The sequence below is a fragment of the Pipistrellus kuhlii genome, unplaced genomic scaffold, assembly GCF_014108245.1.
Source record: "Pipistrellus kuhlii isolate mPipKuh1 unplaced genomic scaffold, mPipKuh1.p scaffold_m20_p_1, whole genome shotgun sequence".
NCBI lineage: Eukaryota > Metazoa > Chordata > Mammalia > Chiroptera > Vespertilionidae > Pipistrellus > Pipistrellus kuhlii.
The window spans coordinates 44,960,663-44,981,255 of NW_023425404.1; the positions used below are offsets into that span (position 1 = coordinate 44,960,663).

The 20,593-nt window shown below is 39.3% G+C and overlaps 1 protein-coding gene across 7 annotated transcripts in view; it reads right to left on the minus strand.

Moving 5' to 3' along the window:
• Nucleotides 1-20,593, minus strand: part of AP4E1 (adaptor related protein complex 4 subunit epsilon 1) — a 72,748-nt gene that overhangs the window by 9,419 nt on the left and 42,736 nt on the right. For all 7 annotated transcript variants that reach the window (XM_036442140.2, XM_036442134.2, XM_045582515.1 and 4 more), the window contains 5 exons: nucleotides 17,505-17,807; nucleotides 15,489-15,603; nucleotides 11,915-12,038; nucleotides 3,788-4,043; nucleotides 947-1,501 (listed from right to left, as the gene is read on the minus strand). In XM_036442140.2, the coding sequence (XP_036298033.1) occupies nucleotides 947-1,501; nucleotides 3,788-4,043; nucleotides 11,915-12,038; nucleotides 15,489-15,603; nucleotides 17,505-17,807 (1,353 nt within the window). The remainder of the gene's footprint in view (nucleotides 1-946; nucleotides 1,502-3,787; nucleotides 4,044-11,914; nucleotides 12,039-15,488; nucleotides 15,604-17,504; nucleotides 17,808-20,593) is intronic.

The following is a 20,593-nucleotide window of genomic DNA, read 5'->3' on the forward strand; positions in this document are numbered from 1 at the left end:
ATGTATTAAACTCTAGTCTTGTGGCACTCAATCCTGGCTAGCACCAGATCTTTAAAGCTAGGAGAGTTAAAAGATATATACAGGTGCCTTCCCTTTCCACTCTCCACCCTTACTCAACTTCTGGTGGTAGAACTCAGGCAACTGAATTGGGTTTGGTTTTGTTTTGTTCTAAGTTCCACAGGTGATTCTTATGCAAATCTAGAACTTCTGCCCTGGTCAGGCCCAGGTAATACCCTATTCAACACAATCTAGCTCACAGAAGAAATTAGGTCAGTTTTGTGGAATACTGATCTACTGGTCAAATATTGTAACTCCAGCAAGAACAGCCACACAATAACACAAATAGCATGATTTCCAGAAATTACAGTGGCAGTATCTTGGAGCCAGGCAAGAAACAACTGAAGCCTGATGCTCTATAATGCAAAGGCACTACTAATATTTTCACTTTAAATGCCAGGAAACTACGGCACAAAGCAGGCATATAACTTGACCATGGAACACAGCTAATAAGCAGCAGAAGCAAGATTCCAAGATAAGCAGTCTGAGTCAAGAGTCTATATTTATAACTGCTGTGCTCTATCAATACTCATTTTATATAGGGTGGAGCAAAAGTAGGTTTACAGTTGTTCACATGGAAAATAATGCAATAATTAATAAATAATACAAGAATAAACTCTGTGTTTCACATACTCACAATTGTAAACCTACTTTTGCCCACCCTGTATTTGTGGCCTTCTCCAATACAACCTTTATTATGTTCCCTTGAATCTTTTGGATAATTCATCCCTACACAAATTAATTAGATAATCTGTCATATCTCGTACTTTTTTTGCTGAAGAGGAAGGAAGAATGTGAAAAAAAAAATGCATAAACCATCAGAAGAGCCAACAGCAGAAACACTAAACAAACACTAAGGCAAGAAATAACAAACCATGCATTGTCATACCTTGAAATTTTCTGCAGGAGCAATTTCTAAGTTAACACCTTCCAACTCCAAACCACTCTTATTAGAAACTAACCACACCATCAATAAACAATCATCTTTCCAAATTTTGTAAGAAGACAATGACATGGTGTCATTATTGCAGACCTCCATAAGATCTGAATGCATGTGTTCGGTAGTTTCTTCCAACAAAGAAGCTAAGGAGATTTCATTGGCAAGTGAGGCTGTGGTGGATTGAGGAGGGTGAAAAACTTCCATGTTGTCATCAGCAAACAAAGAAGGTGTAGACGGTCTGCAATTTGAGAGTTTCTCAACCAAGGGCAGGTCTGTGAGTGACTCAGAATCCAGAAGTTCTGCACTGAGAGTAAAATCATTTAATTCTTTGTCTCTTCTATCCCGCAAATTATCCAAATAATAATCTTCTTCATAAGTCACATTTGTAGGAGAACTAAAGGAAGAACGGGTCATATTATGAGCAATGGCTGTTTCTCCACTTTTGGTTTCTTTGACTTTTGATTTCCTTCTGAACTTATGAGAGGTGGTATCTGCTTTTCCTAGCTGTGAAAATGAAACATAATAATATAAAAAGAAACCATCTTTCTAGTCATTAGTTTTAAACATTTTTCTTAATTTCAAATGAGCAATTTAATAGCTTGCTAAAGTTCTATCTATAAAGCACAGATTAAAAAAGACATCAGAGAAAAATAAAATCTTAAGCCCTGAAATTCTGACAGCTATATAACATTGAACTACTAGCTAAATCTTATTTCTCATTTAATAACACATAAAATCAGCCCAGCCATGGCTGGATGTTTGAGCATCAACCATGAACCAGGACATCATGGTTTCATTCCCAGTGAGGGCACATGCCAGGTTGTGGGCTCAATCCCAGCAGGGGGTGTGCAGGGAGCAGCTGATCAATGATCTCTGTCATCATTGATGTTTCTCTCTCTCCCTCTCCCCTCCTCTCTGAAATCAATAAAAAGATATTTTAAAATAAAAATAAATAACACACAAAATAAAAGAAATGTTAAAAAGCTCAATGTAACACAGAGTTTATTCTTGTATTATTTATTATTTATTAGATATGCCAAAGAGAAGCAATACAGTGCTTCCTTTAAATGACAAGGTGAAAGTTCTTAACTTAATAAAAAACCAAAAAAATCATATGCTGAGGTTGCTAGGAACAAATCTTTATCTGTGAAACTGTGGGGAAGAAAAAATAAATGTGTACTAGTCTGCGGTAGCAACTCAAACAGCGAAAGTTACAGCTACAGTCAGTGAAAAGTACTTAGTTAAGATAGAAAATACATTAAATTTGTGGCTGAGAGACATGAACAAGAAACATGTTTTAAATGAAGGTAATGTGTTGCTCCAGAAAGCTCTGAGCCTACTCAAAGACTTCAGCCAAGGATCTCCTAAAATGAGTGACACTACGCCATTTACTGCAAGCAATACTGTTAGGCTGCATTTGTTTTCTCTTAGGAGGGAATGAGTATCAAGTCTGACAGAAATGGGATCTGTAAAACACAGAGATACAGGTAAACAATGTAGCCTGGAGTCTGGCCTAGTGTCAACAGGGATGGAGAGAAAATTCCACTGAGGAAGAAAGAGGATGAAAGACCTGGAATAATGTAAAACTGAAGAAAATGTAGCTCTAATCACAATTTTGCACTAGTATACGTTCATCAGACTACCAAATGGAAAATGACATGGAATTTTCAGCCGCTCAAAAATAGTACCTTGCCCAGCAGGTGTGGCTCAGCGGTTGAGTGACAACCTATGAACCAGGAGATCATAGTTTGATTCCCAATCAGGGTACATGCCCAGGTTTCAGGATCAATTCCCAGTAGGGATTGTGCAAGAGGCAGCCAATCAATTATTCTCTCTCATCAGTGATGTTTTTAGCTTTCTCTCTCTTCCTCCCTGAAATCAATAAAATATATTTTTCATTCTTTTACTATGAGAATAATACATTAGGATAAAAACTTTTGAAAATCACCAGAATCTTAATGCCTGAATGTAGTTTCCATTTTTCTATAAATCATTAAATCTCAAAACACTTTTATCTTCTTAAAAGTCATAAGCAAGGTGTAAATAGAATTTTATATTATTTTAATATATCCTAAGTATTTTTTATTTTATAATGCAGTACTTATCATTTTTAATGGCTGAGTAATATGCTGAGCTAATATAATTTATGTACCCTTTCTCCTGTTAGACACCTAATTTGACTCCTATTTTTCACTATTAAAAACATAATTTTGGCCAACACCGGTTTGGCTCAGTGGATACAGCGTTGACCTGTGGACTGAAAAGTCCCAGATTCGATTCCGGTCAAGGGCATGTACCTTGGTTGCGGGCACATCCCCAGTAGGAGGTGTGCAAGAGGCAGCTGATCAATGATTCTTTCTCATCAATGTTTCTAACTCTCTATCCCTCTCTCTTCCTCTCTGTAAAAACAAAACAAAAAACAAAAAACAATTTTGACAAGTACTTTTTCCATACAAATCAATATTGTTGAACTATTATTGACTCCCTCTCCCACTGAGAACTATCCTTCACTCACTGGGATGAGAATATTCTTAGTTATAGTTATAACTTTATTTGGGCCCTGCCCCTTGTCCTAGCTGACTAGACAGACTAGAGAGAACACTTTACTCAAGCTGAGCCAATGAGATGTTCTCTTTCAGGAATACAAAGGTGTGCCATTGGTGGCTCTGAAGTTGGGAAAGCCATTTCCCACTATATATATATAGATAGTGGCCTAGAGCTTTCATAGAACAAGGTTTTTTATGTGAAACAGGGACACAGACTCTCAGAGGAATATAACTGGCTACTTACCAAATTGACTGTACTTTCTGATCCTAGCCCAACAAACAATGATGATGCCAGCAGCTGCTTTTCTTTCTCCTCTTTAGATTGGGTAAGGAGTTGAGATGGGTCCTTCTTTGTTATAGTTTGATCTACATTCTCTATTACGCTCTCTTGAGGAATAGGCGGAGCTTCAGTTTCCTCACCAGTTTTGCTTTCCTTCTTGGGAAGATAGCCCTCTTTCCCCCACAATTTCTGTATACCTTCCAGCTTCAAGCTACTTGTCCTAAGAAGATCGATAAAGAAATCAAGTCAATTTAAGTAACTGCTAAGCCATTACTTTCCTGAGGCATTTTTAAAAAACCTCTCATTGCCATGGCCTTTTAGGAACCGCTTTTATATTTTATTTTGTATGCACAAAGAAAAACCTAGATCTCTAGATTTTATTTTATTTACAGCCAAGCACCCCTCCTTCCACCATCCTTCAGACAAAGGATTTAGGACAACAGAACTCTAGACATAGTTCAAAATTTAGATCATTTAATTTTCATTTAATTGCTTACATAAGGTGTCCACAAATAGAACTACTGTAAATCAGTTCCTTAACCCCAATGACTTTGCAAAATATCTTCAATTCTGATGAGTCAAAGATGAGAAATGACTCTTTAACTTTTTTAGCTATAATTACTCAATGAGAGAATTAACCATACATAAATTCATCAAATAAAATCCTGTTGCAAAAAAAAATCATTCAAATCCAATCCAATGTGTAACTTTACCTTTAATCCAAAAGGTTTTCTTGATATAAACACTGGCTACATTTTCAACTATTACAATGCACCTTTATAAAAATGAAGTGAGGTTTGATTCATTTAAAAAAAAAAAAAAAAGTAAGCTGAAACCAGTTTGGCTCAGCAATAGAGCATCGGTCTGCAGACTGAAGGGTCCCAGGTTCGATTCCGGTCAAGGGCATGTACATTGGTTGCGGGCACATCCCCGATAGGGGGTGTGCAAGAGGCAGTTGGTTGATGTTTCTCTCTCATTGACGATTCTAGCTCTCTATCTCTCTCCCTTCCTCTCTGTAAAAAAAATCAATAAAATATACTTTAAAAAAAAAAAAAGTAAGATTTTTTTAAAAAGCATGAACATTAGGAAGTTTTTATATCTGAGTTGAAGAAGAATTAAAGTAGTGATTAGAATTTGGGCTCACTTACTGCTGTCCCCAAAGTGACAGTTATGAATCTGCAGTGTCTAATATAACCATAAGTACAGGCTGAAATAGCCAAAGTTTGTCTCTATTATGTTTATATAAGAACTATGTGTGTCCTTGGCACTTGGCTCATTTAAGTAGCCCTGCTGTGGTCCAAAATAACATTTTGGAAATTTGTACTACAAGACAGGCAAATCATTAAAAAAAAAAATTCAGAAATGTTTTTACTGATTATTATTCCCTTCTAATTTGTTAAAATCGTGATCACTTTGATTTTCTGTACAATGCCAGAAACAAAAATAAGTATTTATATTTCAAATTGAACAAAGAACTAATAGCTATTAAGTACTAATTGGCTGAAAGAAAATCTGAATGTTAATAAAGAATCATCTTCAGGGAATCAGTCCATTCCTCCTCGATAAATTTTGCTCTAAATGGTCCTTTACAATTATCTTCATTTCTCTCTTTCTTTCAGGTACCAAATAATTTTCTAAAAAGTTTGCTCAGTGGTTGAGTGTCAACCTATGAACCAGGAGGTCAAAGTTCAATTCAATTCCCGGTCAGAGCACATGCCCAAGTTGAGGGCACAATTCCTGGGGAAGGGCAAGGGGGGGCGGGGGGGGGAGGTGGAATGCAGGAGGCAGCCGCAGCCGATAGATGATTCTCTTTCATCACTGATATTTCTCTCTCTCTCTCCCTCTCCCTTTGACTCTGAAATCCATAAAAATGTATTTAAAAAAATAAAAATAGCCCGGTCAGCATGGCTCGGCGGTTTAGTGTCAACCTAGGAACCAAGAGGTCATGGTTCAATTCTTGATCAGGACATATGCCCAGGCCGGGTTGCAGGCTCAATCCTCAATGGGGGGCCTGTAAGAGGCAGCCTATCAGTGATTCTCATCACTGATGTTTCTCTCTCTCTCCCTCTTCTTTCCTCTCTGAAATCAATAAAAGTATATTTAAGAAAGTAAAATAAAATAAAAGCTATTTAAAAAATAAAATAAAAAAACTATTATCTATCAACTCTTATAAGAAAACTGGTTGTCCTTGCATGAGCAGATCCAGAAATGCTCATGGCAGCCACTAAAACGACCCCCAGGACCAAGATTACTCTACCAGCAAAACTATCATTCAGAATTGAAGGCCAGATAAAGAGCTTCACATATAAAAAAATAAAAAAAATAAAGGAGTTCATCACTGCCAAACCAGAATTATGTAAAATGCTGAAAGGTATTCTTTAAAAAGAGGAAGAAGATGATAAAGATAAAAATTATGAACAACAAATATGTAAATATCAACAAGTGAATCTAAAAACCAAGGGAATAAAAAATCTGATGAACAGTATTAACTGGTAAATATAATAAAATCAGGGGTATAGAAATAAAATGAACTGACGATTATCTGGAGGAAAAGGTGAATGGGGGGTGCGGAAAGAGACTGAACAAAAATCATACACCTATGGATGAGGACAGTGGGGGGGGGCCCACAGGGTGCGGTAGGAACCTGGTGGAGGGGAGCTATGGAGGGAAAAAAGAGGAACAATTGTAATAATATGAACAATAAAGATTTATTACATTTAAAAAGAAAAAGAAAAAAAGGGGAAAAAACGACCCCCAGGATCTCTCGGGTGCTCACCAGCAGCAATTCAAAGGGATTCATACTGTTCACAGCAGGATTACAGAGTTTCTATAACCCAGTTTGCCAAGACATATCCTTTAATGATTTTTTTTTAAAAAGCAAGTCCCCAAGTTTTACTAATAAATGATTCAAATGCTAGTTTAACTTTTTTTTTTTAAATCTATTTTATTGATTTTTTATAGAGAGGAAGGGAGAGAGATAGAGAGCTAGAAATGTCGACGTGAGAAATATCGATCAGCTGCCTCTTGCACACCCCCTACTGGGGATGTGCCCGCAACCAATGTACATGCCCTTGACCGGAATCGAACCTGGGACCTTTCAGTCCGCAGACCGATGCTCTACCACTGAGCCAAACCGGCTTCAGCTCAAATGCTAGTTTAAAAAAAAAAAAAAAAAGGCAGGTATGTTGGGCATCAGTAAGCTCCATACAGATCTCTTTTCAATGCAAGACTGTATTGTCCCTGCTGTTGGCAGTGTACCCCCTCACTGCCTCAGGGGCCAGGACCACCTCACCAAATATTGGGTCGGCAGCTAAGTAATTGCGGGTTTCACACATATATGGCTTCAGTTGAATTTTTAGGTTTGCAGACGTAGTACAAATGTAAAACACATTTTGTTATTTGATAGTTGGCTATTCAGCTGTTAATCAGTAAAAAAAGTTTTTTGATCTGTTTTGTAGTTTTTGTTTGGCGTTCGTTGAAAAATGGAAAATCAAAAGGAACATTTTTGTCATATTTTGCTTTTTTATTTCCACAAAGGGAAAAACGTATCCCAAGCTCATAAAAAGTTATGTGCTGTTTATGGTGACGAAGCGTTAAAAGAACGGCAGTGTCAAAATTGGTTTGCCAAATTTCGTTCTGGTGATTTTTCACTCAAAGATGAAAAACGCTCTGGTCGTCCAGTTGAAGTTGATGACGCCCTAATCAAAGCAATAATCAATTCGGACTGTCACAGTACAACACGTGAGATTGCAGAGAAGCTTCATGTATCACATACATGCATTGAAAATCACTTAAAACAACTTGGCTATGTTCAAAAACTCGATACATGGGTTCCTCACGAACTGAAAGAATCACAGTTAACGCAACGCATTAGCAGCTGCGATTTGCTAAAGAAACGTAATGAAAATGATCCATTTTTAAAACGACTGATAACTGGCGATGAAAAATGGGTTGTTTACAACAATATCAAGCGGAAAAGATCGTGGAGCAGGCCAGGTGAACCAACTCAAACAACATCAAAAGCTGATATTCATCAAAAGAAGGTTTTGTTATCAGTTTGGTGGGATTACAAAGGAATTGTCTACTTTGAACTCTTACCACCCAACCAAACGATCAATTCTGATGTCTACATTGAACAACTAACGAAATTAAACAATGCAGTTAAAGAAAAGTGGCCCGAATTGACAAATCGAAAAGGTGTTGTATTCCATCATGACAATGCAAGGCCACACACATCTTTGGTCACTCGGCAAAAATTAATGGAGCTTGGTTGGGATGTTTTGCCACATCCACCATATAGTCCTGACCTTGCACCATCTGATTACTTTTTGTTTCGATCTTTACAAAACTCCTTGAATGGTAAAAATTTCAATAATGATGATGATGTCAAATCGTACCTGATTCAGTTTTTTGCTAATAAAAACCAGAAGTTTTTTGAACGTGGGATTATGATGCTGCCTGAAAGATGGCAAAAGGTCATTGATCAAAATGGGCAATACATTACAGAATAAAGTTATTTAGTTCCATAAAAAAATTGTCTTTTTCTTTAAAAAACCCGCAATTACTTAGTTGCCGACCCAATATAACGCTGCTTCCAGAGCAACTCACACGCAGTGACTGATAAACTTAAGCGGAGCCCTGTCCACCCATTTTGTCCCACCTGAGGATAACTCTGAAGGGCCATTCTAGCTTCAGAGCTCCCCATGGGGTCAGTAAAATCTGCCATTGCACTGCATGGCATCTTAACTACTTCCTCTGCCCAAACCTGCTTCTTTCCCCTTCCCTCCATAGGTAGAACTCAAGGGTACTCCTTAATATTCTACATGCTAAATTCCACCACTCCGTGTGCTTCTCAGGAAACCCAATGCCCAATAAAGGGCAAAATGAGAAAAAAGAAGAAAAATAAGCCTAAAAGTAGCCTTGAGCTATTTTAAAGGTTTTTCTGGCTCATTTCATCTGTACAGTGTAAAAAGCAGACAAGCAAATAAGAGCGCAACATAAAGCCTGCATATACAAAATATGATATAAAACATATAAAAAATATTTTTAAACATGAGTCATCTTGGTCTGGATTTTGATAATAAAAAAAACTAATACAAATGGTATTATTTTGGGCTCAGACCATTCGAACTCAGAAGTAAATTCTGGCCAAGAAACCTTCAAAAAATTAGGGACATATTTTAAACTCAGCTCTAGGAATTCCCCTTTGAGGTATGGTGCTGCCTATAATAGGACTTAGGGTAAGAAATTCTAAACTGGGCTGGCAACTGCTTCACTATCAGCTTGCCAGAGAATACGGAAGAGTGACTGTCTCCTCCCTAAAGCTGATTCACCTGGCCAATTACCACAGAAGGGAGATTTTCATAAACATTTTACTAATTTTCTTTCATCTCTGACACTTCTATTATACAAAAAGGGCAAATAGCAATATTAAAATATTTCCTCTAGCCGAGACCCGTTTGGCTCAGTGGATAGAGCATTGGCCTGCGGACTGAAAGGACCCAGGTTTGATTCCGGTCGAGGGCATGTACCTTGGTTGCGGGCACATCCCTAGTAGGGGTGATGCAAGAGGCAGCCGATCAATGATTCTCTCTCATCGATGTTTCTAACTCTCTATCCTTCTCTCTTCCTCTCTGTAAAAAATCAATAGAATATATTTTAAAATAATAATTAATTAATTAATTAATTAATTAAAATTTTTCCTCTAGCCGAAACCAGTTTAGCTCAGTGGATAGGGCGTCGGCCTGTGGACTGAAGGGTCCCAGGCTCAGTTCCAGTCAGGGGCATGTGCCTTGGTTGTGGGCGCATCCCCGATGGGGGGGTGTGCAGAGGCAGCTGGTCGATGTTTCTCTCTCATCAATGTTTCTAGCTCTCTATCCCTCTTCCTTCCTCTCTGTAAAAAATCAATAAAATATATTTTAAAAAATTAAAATAAATAAAAATTTTTTAAAAAAAATTTCCCCCTCTAATTCCCTTTTAATTTCAGACCGGGCCACTAGTCTGAAATGAGTGAGCTGTGGACCTCTTTGGAAAAGCATTGTAAATGTACCCTTGTGTTCCATTTTATGGTAATTATGAATTAAATACTAAATTAGTATTTAGTTCAATACTAAACAGCAGATGCTGTCAATTGTTATGCAGGTAAAAGGGACCATGTCTCCTCCCTGGGTTTGGAGCGTTACTGTCTCTCCTTCCCTTGCCCCTCAGTGCCCTGTCTGAGGTACTTAATTGCAATCACCCCCACTATCAGATGCCTACAAACCATACCTGCTTCCCATGCTTGGAATACCAAAATTAAATGTCTGGGGGGAAAAATGGGTGTCCACAGAATGGGAAAAAAGACTAAGGAAGAGAATTTGAACTTATGCCACTTCATTCAGCATATCATTCTATGTTCCTCATGATCTATGTGTCTTTGTTCTGAGAAATACTTCTTATAACCATCTCCCTGGAAGACCGCAAATGCAAAGATGAACACTACATAGGATGAATGACTCCTTAATGAATATGTGAAAACTAAGAATTCAAATATCATCTTTGAAAGTTGTCACCTTTGAGATTTTATCACATTTATTCCAACAATGCTGCCATTACTCAAAACACTTGAACTCTTTTAGAAAAAGTTCCTACACAAACAAGAAAGCCATTTTCATTTACTTCATATCACAACAGAATACCGATCAAAGTCATCCAGATTGATCAGAAATTTTATTTGATAAACTCAGCTTTTGGATAATCATAATGACAGCTACCATTTATTAATCACTATGTACTCAGCTATATGAGGCACTTTACATAATTATCTCATTTAATTTAATCATCTTTCTGAGAGTAATTTATTTGTATTTCCAAAATCAAAACCTATTTTAAAAGGTTACCATAAGACGTTTAGACATCTGTATCACCAATTTTTAAGGAAAGAAAGTCTAAAAGCATTTTGAGTAAAGCACACAGCTTCCTCAGGTAAAGTCAATCACCTTATTTTATGTTCATCTCTATATCTGTGAATCTTCCAATGAGATTGTTAGGAAAAGTTGATTATGAGAAATGTAGAATTATATCCTCACTATTCACCTGGGTATATAAGTTGTGATATAATTCTTTAAGTATATTATACACACACATATATACAATATGTAGTAATAACACACACATCATTACTATGTGTAAAGGTTGTATACATCCTATGCTGTCTTGGAAATAAGCAAACTCTCTCTCTCTTTTATTTATTTATTTTTCTGTTAATCCTCACTCAATGATATTTTTCCATTGATTTTTAAAGAGAGTGGAAGAGCCTAGCCGATATGGCTCAGTGGACAGAGCACCAGCCTACAGACTAAAGGGTCTCAGATTCAAGTTCGATCAAGGGCACATGCCAGGGATATGGGCTTTATCCCCAGTAGAGGGGTGTGCAAGAGGTAGCTGATCAATAATTCTCATCATTGATGTTTCTTTCTTTTTTTAAAAATATATTTGTATTGATTTCAGAGAGGAAGGGAGAAAGAGATAGAAATATCAATGATAAGAGATAATCACTGATTCGCTGCCTCCTATACCTAGGGATCGAGCCCACAACCAGGGCATGTGCCCTTGACAGGAATCAAACCTGGGACTCTTTAGTCTGCAGGCTGACGCTCTATCCACTGAGCCAAACCAGCTAGGGCATCATTGATGTTTCCATCTCTTTCCCTCTCCCTTTATCTCTGGAATCATTAAAAATATATTTTCAAAAAAGAGAGAGAGAATGGAAGAAAGGGAGAGAGACAGAGAGAAAGAAACATCTATGTGAGAGACACGTCGATTGACTGCCTCCCGCATGCGCCCTGACCCAGGCCGAGGATAGAGCCTGCAACCAAGGTGTGTGCCCTTCGCCAGAATCGAACCTGGGACTCTTCAGTCCATGGGCTGATGCTCCATCCACTGAGCCAAACCAGCGAGGGCAGGGCGCAAACTCTCTTAAAGTATCGTATCAACACTTTGAGAGCAAGTAGAAACAAAAGCCCAAGCAGAATTTAGCTTTCAGGAACCCCTCTACATTTAAAGACATTTAGATATTCCTATGTTCTCATGTTTAATAAGAAAGGAACTTACTCTTTCAGCCCTGTCTCTGCACTGTTTCCAGATATATCTGAACCCAGAGAAATGCCAGCAGGAGACTGTCGTCCAGTAAAGCCAGATGAAGAAGAGGAGAGTCCATATGGTTCAAAATTGAGAACTAGAAATTTAAAACAATAAGAATGGTTCATATTTAAAACAAAGCCAAAATTATTTTTAAAAAGGCAAAAATTATCAAAGTCACCATCATTACTGAAATAAAATACTTGAAGACTAGAATAAAGTGATAATTTTTAAACTGGAAGGGAATTTGAAGATGATCTAACCAAATATTTATAATAATAACAACAAAGCAGCTATGATTTATTTAATACTACTACAGTCTTCATACTATTAACTAATCAAAGACAGTACTTCATTTTTATCATTTTAACTCCCTTAGAACCTAAAATTCAATTAGGAAAGACAGCTAATAAACCAGATCTTCTGAAAAGTTGCTGCTCTCAAGCAAAAATGTTTAAGCAGCTATGAATGAAGAGATGAGTGTACTTTGCTTAACAAAATGGCACATTCCCGTACCAAACATACTGACATAGCCCTCAATGTGAAATCTCCCTTACTGATGAAGAACAGATTTACTCAGATTCACATTCCATTGAGCCTGTATACCCAAATGAATTCAATCAGAGCTATAAAAATTCATACTGTTATTGTGGTAGAGCAGATGCCAAAATACATTCTCTTCTTTCTAAGAAACAGCATCCTTAATTCTTAGCAAGGTACATGGCCACTCAGAAAAGAGATAACATTTCCAGACTCCTTTGACATCTTTCTTCCCTCCCTTCCTCTTCTATATTCATGAAGCCAACATTAATCCTACACTGGCTATTTCTTTTTTTCTTTTTTTTTCTTTTTTTCTTTTTTTTTTTCAGAGAGGAAGAGAGAGGGATAGTTAGAAACATCTTTTTTTTTTTTTTTAAATATATTTTTATTGATTTTTTACAGAGAGGAAGAGAGAGGGATCGAGAGTTAGAATCATCGATCAGCTGCCTCTTGCACACCCCTTACTGGGGATGTGCCCGCAACTAAGGTACATGCCCTTGACCGGAATCGAACCTGGGACCTTTCAGTCCACAGTCTTGGCTATTTATTTCTTTAATGGGAAAGAGCAATACCCTTCTGCTTTGTACAAAGTCCCACTATGTATTGTATATTTGATTTCCTAACTGCCACATTTATCTTTTTTCTTCTTAAATCATAAAAAGTACCTAAGAATATATTAATGTGGACATCCTCATTTTATAAATGAAGAAATTGTGGCAAAGAGGTTGCCATGGACTTACCATGATTACAAAGATAGGAAATGATACAGACAGATAAGAAAGGGGGGGGGAGGAGATAAATCAGGCACTTTGGTTCCAGAGTTTCACTCTCAACTACTATATTACATTGCCTCCTCCAAAGAAGCATAGCCCTCAGTATGAAATCTCCCTTACTGACAAAGTACCTGACCGAAAGAGTGCCAAATAAATGTTTGTTCGTTAGCTAAATGAATGATATAGAAGAGGAATCAATGTACAGTAGAAAAAAGTAATGGGCAAATTGATAATCAGGAGAGCTGAGTTCTTGATGTAGTCAGGTATTAAATAGGTATATGAACTAGACCTTTATTTCTTTATAAAGTGAAGCGTTCAGACGAGGTCAGCAGTTTCCAAATGCTGATGTGATAACCAGAATCAAGCTGACTTCACCGAACACCCACAGGCCTTTGTATACACACAGCCAAGCTTTCAGAGATTTAGATACAGAAGGTATAGGGAGAGGGCTATTTCCTGTCTTATACCTGATTTCTCTCCCCATAATGTAACAGATAGCCTAAGCTCATGAAATTTTTATTTTACCTTAGAAAATTTTTGAAAAATATTAGATTTTGGAAGAGAAGGGAAAAGCCTAATTTGAGAACTTAACCCATTTATAATGATGTTCTATGGGGGGGAAAAGTACTTGGCAAAGGAATTCATTGGTTTGGGGAATTCCAGGACCATCTATTACATTTATATAGCCACTTAGCTTATTTTAAGAATAGAGACAGGCAGTGCAGGGAACTAGGCTCTTCGTCCTATCTCTCCTTCCCTAACCCACCCCTGAATTGTAGTAATAGCAGGCTGATGGCCCAGACACACTGAAAATAAGGATTATGGCAAATGGACCACATCTCCCACTCTGGAACACCAGATTTTCACTCCTTGCCCTGGATGTCATAAGGCTATATGTACTATAGTCACAGGTCGGGCAATTAGAACTCAAAATTTTATTTACCACCCCTCCACACCCACACACCCACACCCACACACACACACCCACACACACATACACACACACACACACACTCCATCAATACAGGGTATCACTGTGCTAAACAAAAATTTTAAAAGAACAAATACTTCTAAAAAAAGATAACATCATGCCTATTATTAGTGTTTGTACTTTTGGGTCTCATTTTAGGATCAACCCTTTAGTTGTACTCCTATGCCTTAGCACAGAGCCTGGAAAATATTAAGTACTCAACAAAATCATTAAATGATTTAAATCATTAAATAATTTCCTCCTTACTGAAATCATGACAGAAATCTTTCCTTGACAGGCTACATTTCTTATATGTAGTTTAAGTTATTCTTTCCTGTCTTAGCTGTTACTAACATCACTCATCCCATATTTTGTTAGAGGAAGTGTTCTAACACACTTAAGATATACAAGACTGCACAGAATGAAAATGAAACTCACTAGTCCACAGAACCAGTTTTTTCCTGAAACTGTTTCACAGGTATGCTCACACTACTATCTGTCAGCCCTCTATCACAGTGACCAACATGATAATTCCACCTGCCAGGTCTTTTGAAATTCCTGGGTGGCTGACATATCTTAGGCACTGCTGTATACAAAGCCTATGACTTTAGGAATACCTGTAGGCCAGTGTCGGCAAACTCATTAGTCAACAGAGCCAAATATCAACAGTACGACGATTGAAATTTCTTTTGAAAGACAAATTTTTTAAACTTAAACTTCTAACACCACTTCTTTAAAATAGACTCGCCCAGGCCGTGATATTTTGTGGAAAAGCAACACTCAAGGGGCCAAAGAGCAGCATGTGGCTCTCGAGCCGCAGTTTGCTGACCACTGCTCTAGGCTGTTTTTTCCTAGATTTCCAAAGACCTAGTCAGGGTAAACAAGTCACAACAGATTTAAAGAGGAAAAATAGAAGTAAATACCCTCAATTATTTACTTACATGCATAAAAAAAGATGTCCCACCCTGGCCAGTTTGGCTCAATGGTAGAGTGGTGGCCTGCACAACAGAGTCTCGGGTTCAACTCCTTGTCAAGGGCATTACCTGATTGCAGGTTTGTTCCCCAGCCTCAGAATGGGCGCATGCAAGAGGCAACACATGGATGTATCTCTCTCACACTGATATTTCTCTCTTTCTCTTTCCCTCCCATCCCCTTCCCCTCTCTCTCAAAATCAATCCTTACCCTTGGATATTTTTTCCATTAAGGAAAAAAAAAAAAAAAAAGACACCCCTATAACCTAGCCTACAAACTCATAAAAAATTACCTTTTTCCTGGGAAAGCTTTTCCTCCTGCCGCTGGTGGTGAGGTTTGTAAGGTGCTGCCCCCTGACTGAGTTCTTCAGCCACATGACTATCCAGAAAAGACAAGGAAGCATCTACCTATATTAAATTGAAGCAAAAATCAGGAATTAAAAATTTACCCTAAAACAGTATACTGTACATTCACATAAGTACTTTCAGCCCATATATCCTAAAAACATTTTTAGGTGAAAAGCAGAGATTCAATTCCAAAAGTACTACCTAACTCTGTAGCTTTCTGAAACATCTATAATCAAAACACTTAGCTAAGTCATGTGCCGTGATTACTAATTTCACTGCACTGAGGAATACATTTTTGAGTACCCAGTATATTAGGGCATCATGATAGAGACAAAAGAAAACACAGTTCCTGCCCTCATGAGACTTGTAACTTACCAGAGGATAAGACACATCATATACTAGAGCAATAATCTGTATTAGTTTCCAGCTGTTGAGGGATAAAAACAAGGTGCTGACAACACTCGTTCCTTTCGTAGGCTTTGGGGGAGAATAAGTTCCTTGTCTCCTCCAGCTTCTAGAGGGCTGCCAGCATTCCTTGGCTGTGGCCACATCCCTCGATCTCTGTTTCTATAGCTACTCTGCCTTCTCTACACTGAACTCTTGCCTCACTTTTCTAAGAGCCCTTGTGATTATCTCATGCCTACTTGAACAATCCAGGATAATTCCCCCATCACAAAATCCTTAACTTAATTACATCTACAAAGTCCCTTTTACCGTGTAAGATAACATACACACAGGATCCAGAAACAGATGTGAACCTCCTGCGGCCTCTGATTTAACTGATTTAACTATCCAATTCCTTTCTATCTGAAAATGCTTTTTCAAAAATCTATGGAAAATTACTTAACTAATTTCAACAGGACTAGAAAAGTATAAGAGAATGATTAAATAAAAAGAGAGAGAGAGAGAGAGAGAGAGAGAGAGAGAGAGAGAGAGAGAGAGAGAGAGAGAGAGTGAGTAAGGGAAAAAGGAGAAGAGAAAAAGTAAGAAGAGAAAAAAAAATGAGATATACACAAGAGGATAGTATTGATAACCTCAGAAATAAAAAACTAGCTTCTCCTGATTTAGCCAAATGTATGCAAACAGCTGATAATTTAGAACAGCAAATAAGTCTCAAACATTTAAGTGGCTTGTCACACTCTGAATTTGGAAAGGTTTAGTTTCACTAAGATTCTTAGAGAAAAGAGGAAGTGAGGTTATTTCCGAGTTTAATTTTATATGCAGCATATTTATTGATCATCTCAATGAATGTCTCTGAAATGTCTACCAAATATTAAAGCAAGGCCTCTGCCTCTGAGGACCTATTGAGAGAACAAAGGAACAAAGCTTCAAAATTAATACAAGTCATGAAAACCTGAATCAGAATTAGTGGGAATACTGCCCATCCTCTTCTCTTTATCAACTATATGACATCTAACATATAAAAATTTGAGCAAATCTGGTTTCCTTTTGGAAGTTTTCTGATTTACACCAATCTGAGGGACAGACTGGTACAAATTCAGAGGGGGAGCAGTAACTGAGTGCATTGGGTTAAAAGGGGTGGTGGCTAAAAGAAGACGAGAGAGAGAAAGGTTGGTGGCAGGTTCCAAAGTGGTAAAGAATTTAGACAGTGGGTGGACGAAATAAAATGGAGCACTATCTTTTACATTCTCAAAGAAAAGATAGGAATAATAAAACAATATATTAGAGTTCAAAGGAGATCAAAATTCTTGAATTGTTATATATTCAAAGAGATTGTCAGAATATAAATCCCTTCACTGCAGTTCTTCAGAAGAGACACTCTTCAATTCCTGACTTAGGAGCACTACTGCACAGAAGCTCTCAAGTTCTCTTATACTAGGGTGAGAAAAATTCCAACCTACAGAAACTATATTTTGATATATTCCTGACATATCACAAATGCAAAAATTATTGTTTAAATATTATGTATTTTTTAAAAAGGTGGAACACAAATGTCTTACCACCATGTCTTCACAACTCTTATTAACTGGAAGCAAACTCTTCATAAGTTCTGCATTCTCATGCAAATGCTTTAGTTCAAATGCATGCTGTCTCAGGCAAGTATCCAAAGATACTGTAAATTCCTGGATTAATCTCTCAACAATGTTAGAAGATTGTGCTTGAGGTGTCAACTTGGTCACAGCAGCAATTAGCCAGGCTTTTGTTTCTGAAGAAATGGAGTCATTCATAAGTAACTTGTAGAGCTTGGTTATAACTTCTTCTGGTGTTTCCTTATCTATGAGGTAGGAATACTCCCCTAATACCTATGAGTAAAACAAGGAGATGTTTATATACAAATAGCACGTTATACAGCAAACTATACTTGGAAATCTAAACAAAGTGCCTATTGCTGAAGTGAATTTAATCTAGATTAAACATTCTAATAGTAAAAAAAAAAAAAAAAAAAAGACATTAGATAAAGATTAAATTGTCCATATTTGTTCAAAATTATACCAAGATTGGAACTCAATACAAAAATGTTTTCTACATCTTGATCATTAACAATATACAAAATAGATATCTTTACCGATTAGCCTTATTCTGAACTTCCACATTTGGTTGTTGGTTTTTCCAAGCATTTTTCACATTCTGTTATTACTTTCCAATAAAGTATTTAAATGCTAGCATACATAAGAGTCACCTGAAGTGTTTCATTACAATACAGATTTCTATCCACAGATATATTAAAAGAGATTGTCAAAGAGTACAAATCCCTCAAAACAACAATGCGGTACCATCTCACACCTGTCAGAATGGCCAACATCAACAAACGACAAGTGTTGGCGAGGTTGCGGAGAAAAAGGAACCCTCGTGCACTGCTGGTGGGAATGCAGACTGCTGCAACCATTGTGGAGAACAGTATGGAGTTTCCTCAAAAAACTGAAAATGGAACTCCCATTTGACCCAGTAATTCCACTCCTAGGATTATATCCCAAGAAACTAGAAACACCGATCAGAAAGGATATATGCACCCCTATGTTCATAGCAGCACAATCTACAATAGCTAGGATTTGGAAACAGCCTAAGTGTTCGTCAGCAGATGATTGGATCCAAAAACTATGGTACATCTACACAATGGAATACTATGCTGCCATAAAAAAGAAGGAATTCTCATCATTTGCAGCAACCTGGATGGAATTGGAGACCATCATGCTGAGTGAAATAAGCCAGTCAGTGAAAGAGAAACACCACATGACCTCACTCATTTATGGATAATAAAGAACATTATAAACTGATGAACCAAAAGATATAGAGACAGTAAAGCAACAAGCAGACTGTCAAATTACAGGGGGGAGGGTAGGGAGATCTGGGGGAGACAACAGGTCAACCAAAGGACTTGTATACATGCATATAAGTACAACCAATGGACATAAAACTCTAGGGAGGGAGGAGATTGTATAAGGGGGGGGAGGGCAATGGTAAGATATGTACACAAGGTGGGAGGATCCAAGATGGCTGCTTGGGAGGACACCTAACCGCAGCAGCACACAACAATTTCAATGGAATACAACTAAAATGTAGTGTGGACATCGCCCAGAGCTACGGGTAGTCGACTGACTGAAAATTCTACAACAAGAAGCAAAGAGAAAACCAGCAGGAAAATCAGAGGAGCTGAAAAAAAGCCTAAGGTACGGAGACATGCTGCGCGCCCGCACGCACACGCACGCGCACGCGGAGAGGTCTCAGCCGGAGAGGAGGAGAGGGCTGGGTGCTGCCTGGCGTTCCCTAGCAGGAAGGAAATAAAACCCCCAGCCTGGGCTGAACCCCCGAACCGGCAGCGCTGAGCCCGTTATGGGCCAGACCCTGGGGACCCAGGCTCCGGCAGGGGGAGACGGGGCTGTGAGGCGGAATCCCAGGGGAGCGGCGAAAAGCGGAGCCCCCAGAGTCGCGCACACTGCACGCAGAGGACAGTCTGTTGATTCTGATCCAAGACTCCCCTAGTGGGAAGGAGAAAAAAAAAGCTCCAGACTAGAGGAATGCGACAAGGATCAGGAGCCCCTGCCAGACACCGGTCAGCCAGGCACCAGCAAGGAGCCGGGCAACTGGGGGGGGGGGGGGTGGTGGTGGTGGTGCCCCTGAGCCTTCGACAGCTGAGCGCAGGGAATGGAGCCAAGGCCGGGGGCTGCTTCCTGGGCGGCGCCGACCCTGGCAACAGGCTGAAGCGGCGCAGGAGCCCGCGGAGAACAAAGGGGTCCCACAGGCCAACCTGCTGAGCTCCCAGGACAAGGAAGAAACCAAAGAAGTTCTCAATGTGAAGAAATCAAGTGAGAGCAAAAGATAGTAAAATTACTTAAGAAAGAATACAAAGAAGATCTTGAAAAATCAAAGACTAAGTCAGAACTCAACTCACCAGCCAACAATGCAACATAAATGCGTTTAAAAAAAAAAAAAGGACAGAATGTTGGAACAGTGGCGGCCAGGCCTAGAGTGGCCAGGCACAAGGCAATGGCAGCCGGGCCCGGAGCAGCAACGGCCAGGCCCCAGAGCAGCAGCAGCCAGAACCAGAGCATCAAAAGCCAGCACTGGAGCAGCCAGACCTGGGGCAGTGGCAACCAGGCCTGAGGCGGAGGCAGCCAAGCCCAGGGTGGCCAGTCCAGGAACACCCAGACCCGGAGTGGCCGGGCCCAGAGAAGCCGGGCCCAGAGCAGCCGAGTTGGGAACAGCCAGGCCCAGAACAGCAGTAGCCAAGCCCGAAGCATCCAGGCCGGGAGCGGCCAGACTCGGAGCAGCCGGGCCCGGGGCAGCTGGGCCCAGAGCAGCCGGGTCGGGTGCGGCCAGGCCCGGAACAGCGGTTGCCAGGCTGGGAGTGGCCAGGCCCAGAGCAGCAGCTGCCAGGCTGGGAGCGGCTGGGCCCAGAGCAGCCGGGTCGGGTGCGGCCAGGCCCGAAGCAGCAGCAGCCAAGTCCAGAGCAACTAGGTCGGGAGCGGCAGTGACCAGACCCGGAGCAGATGGTTGTGGAACGAACCAGAGCAACAGAGGCCAGGCCCGGAGCAGCCAGGCCCGGAACAGCTCACTCCTCGCCTGCCCCTGCCCCACGGCTGCCTCTCAG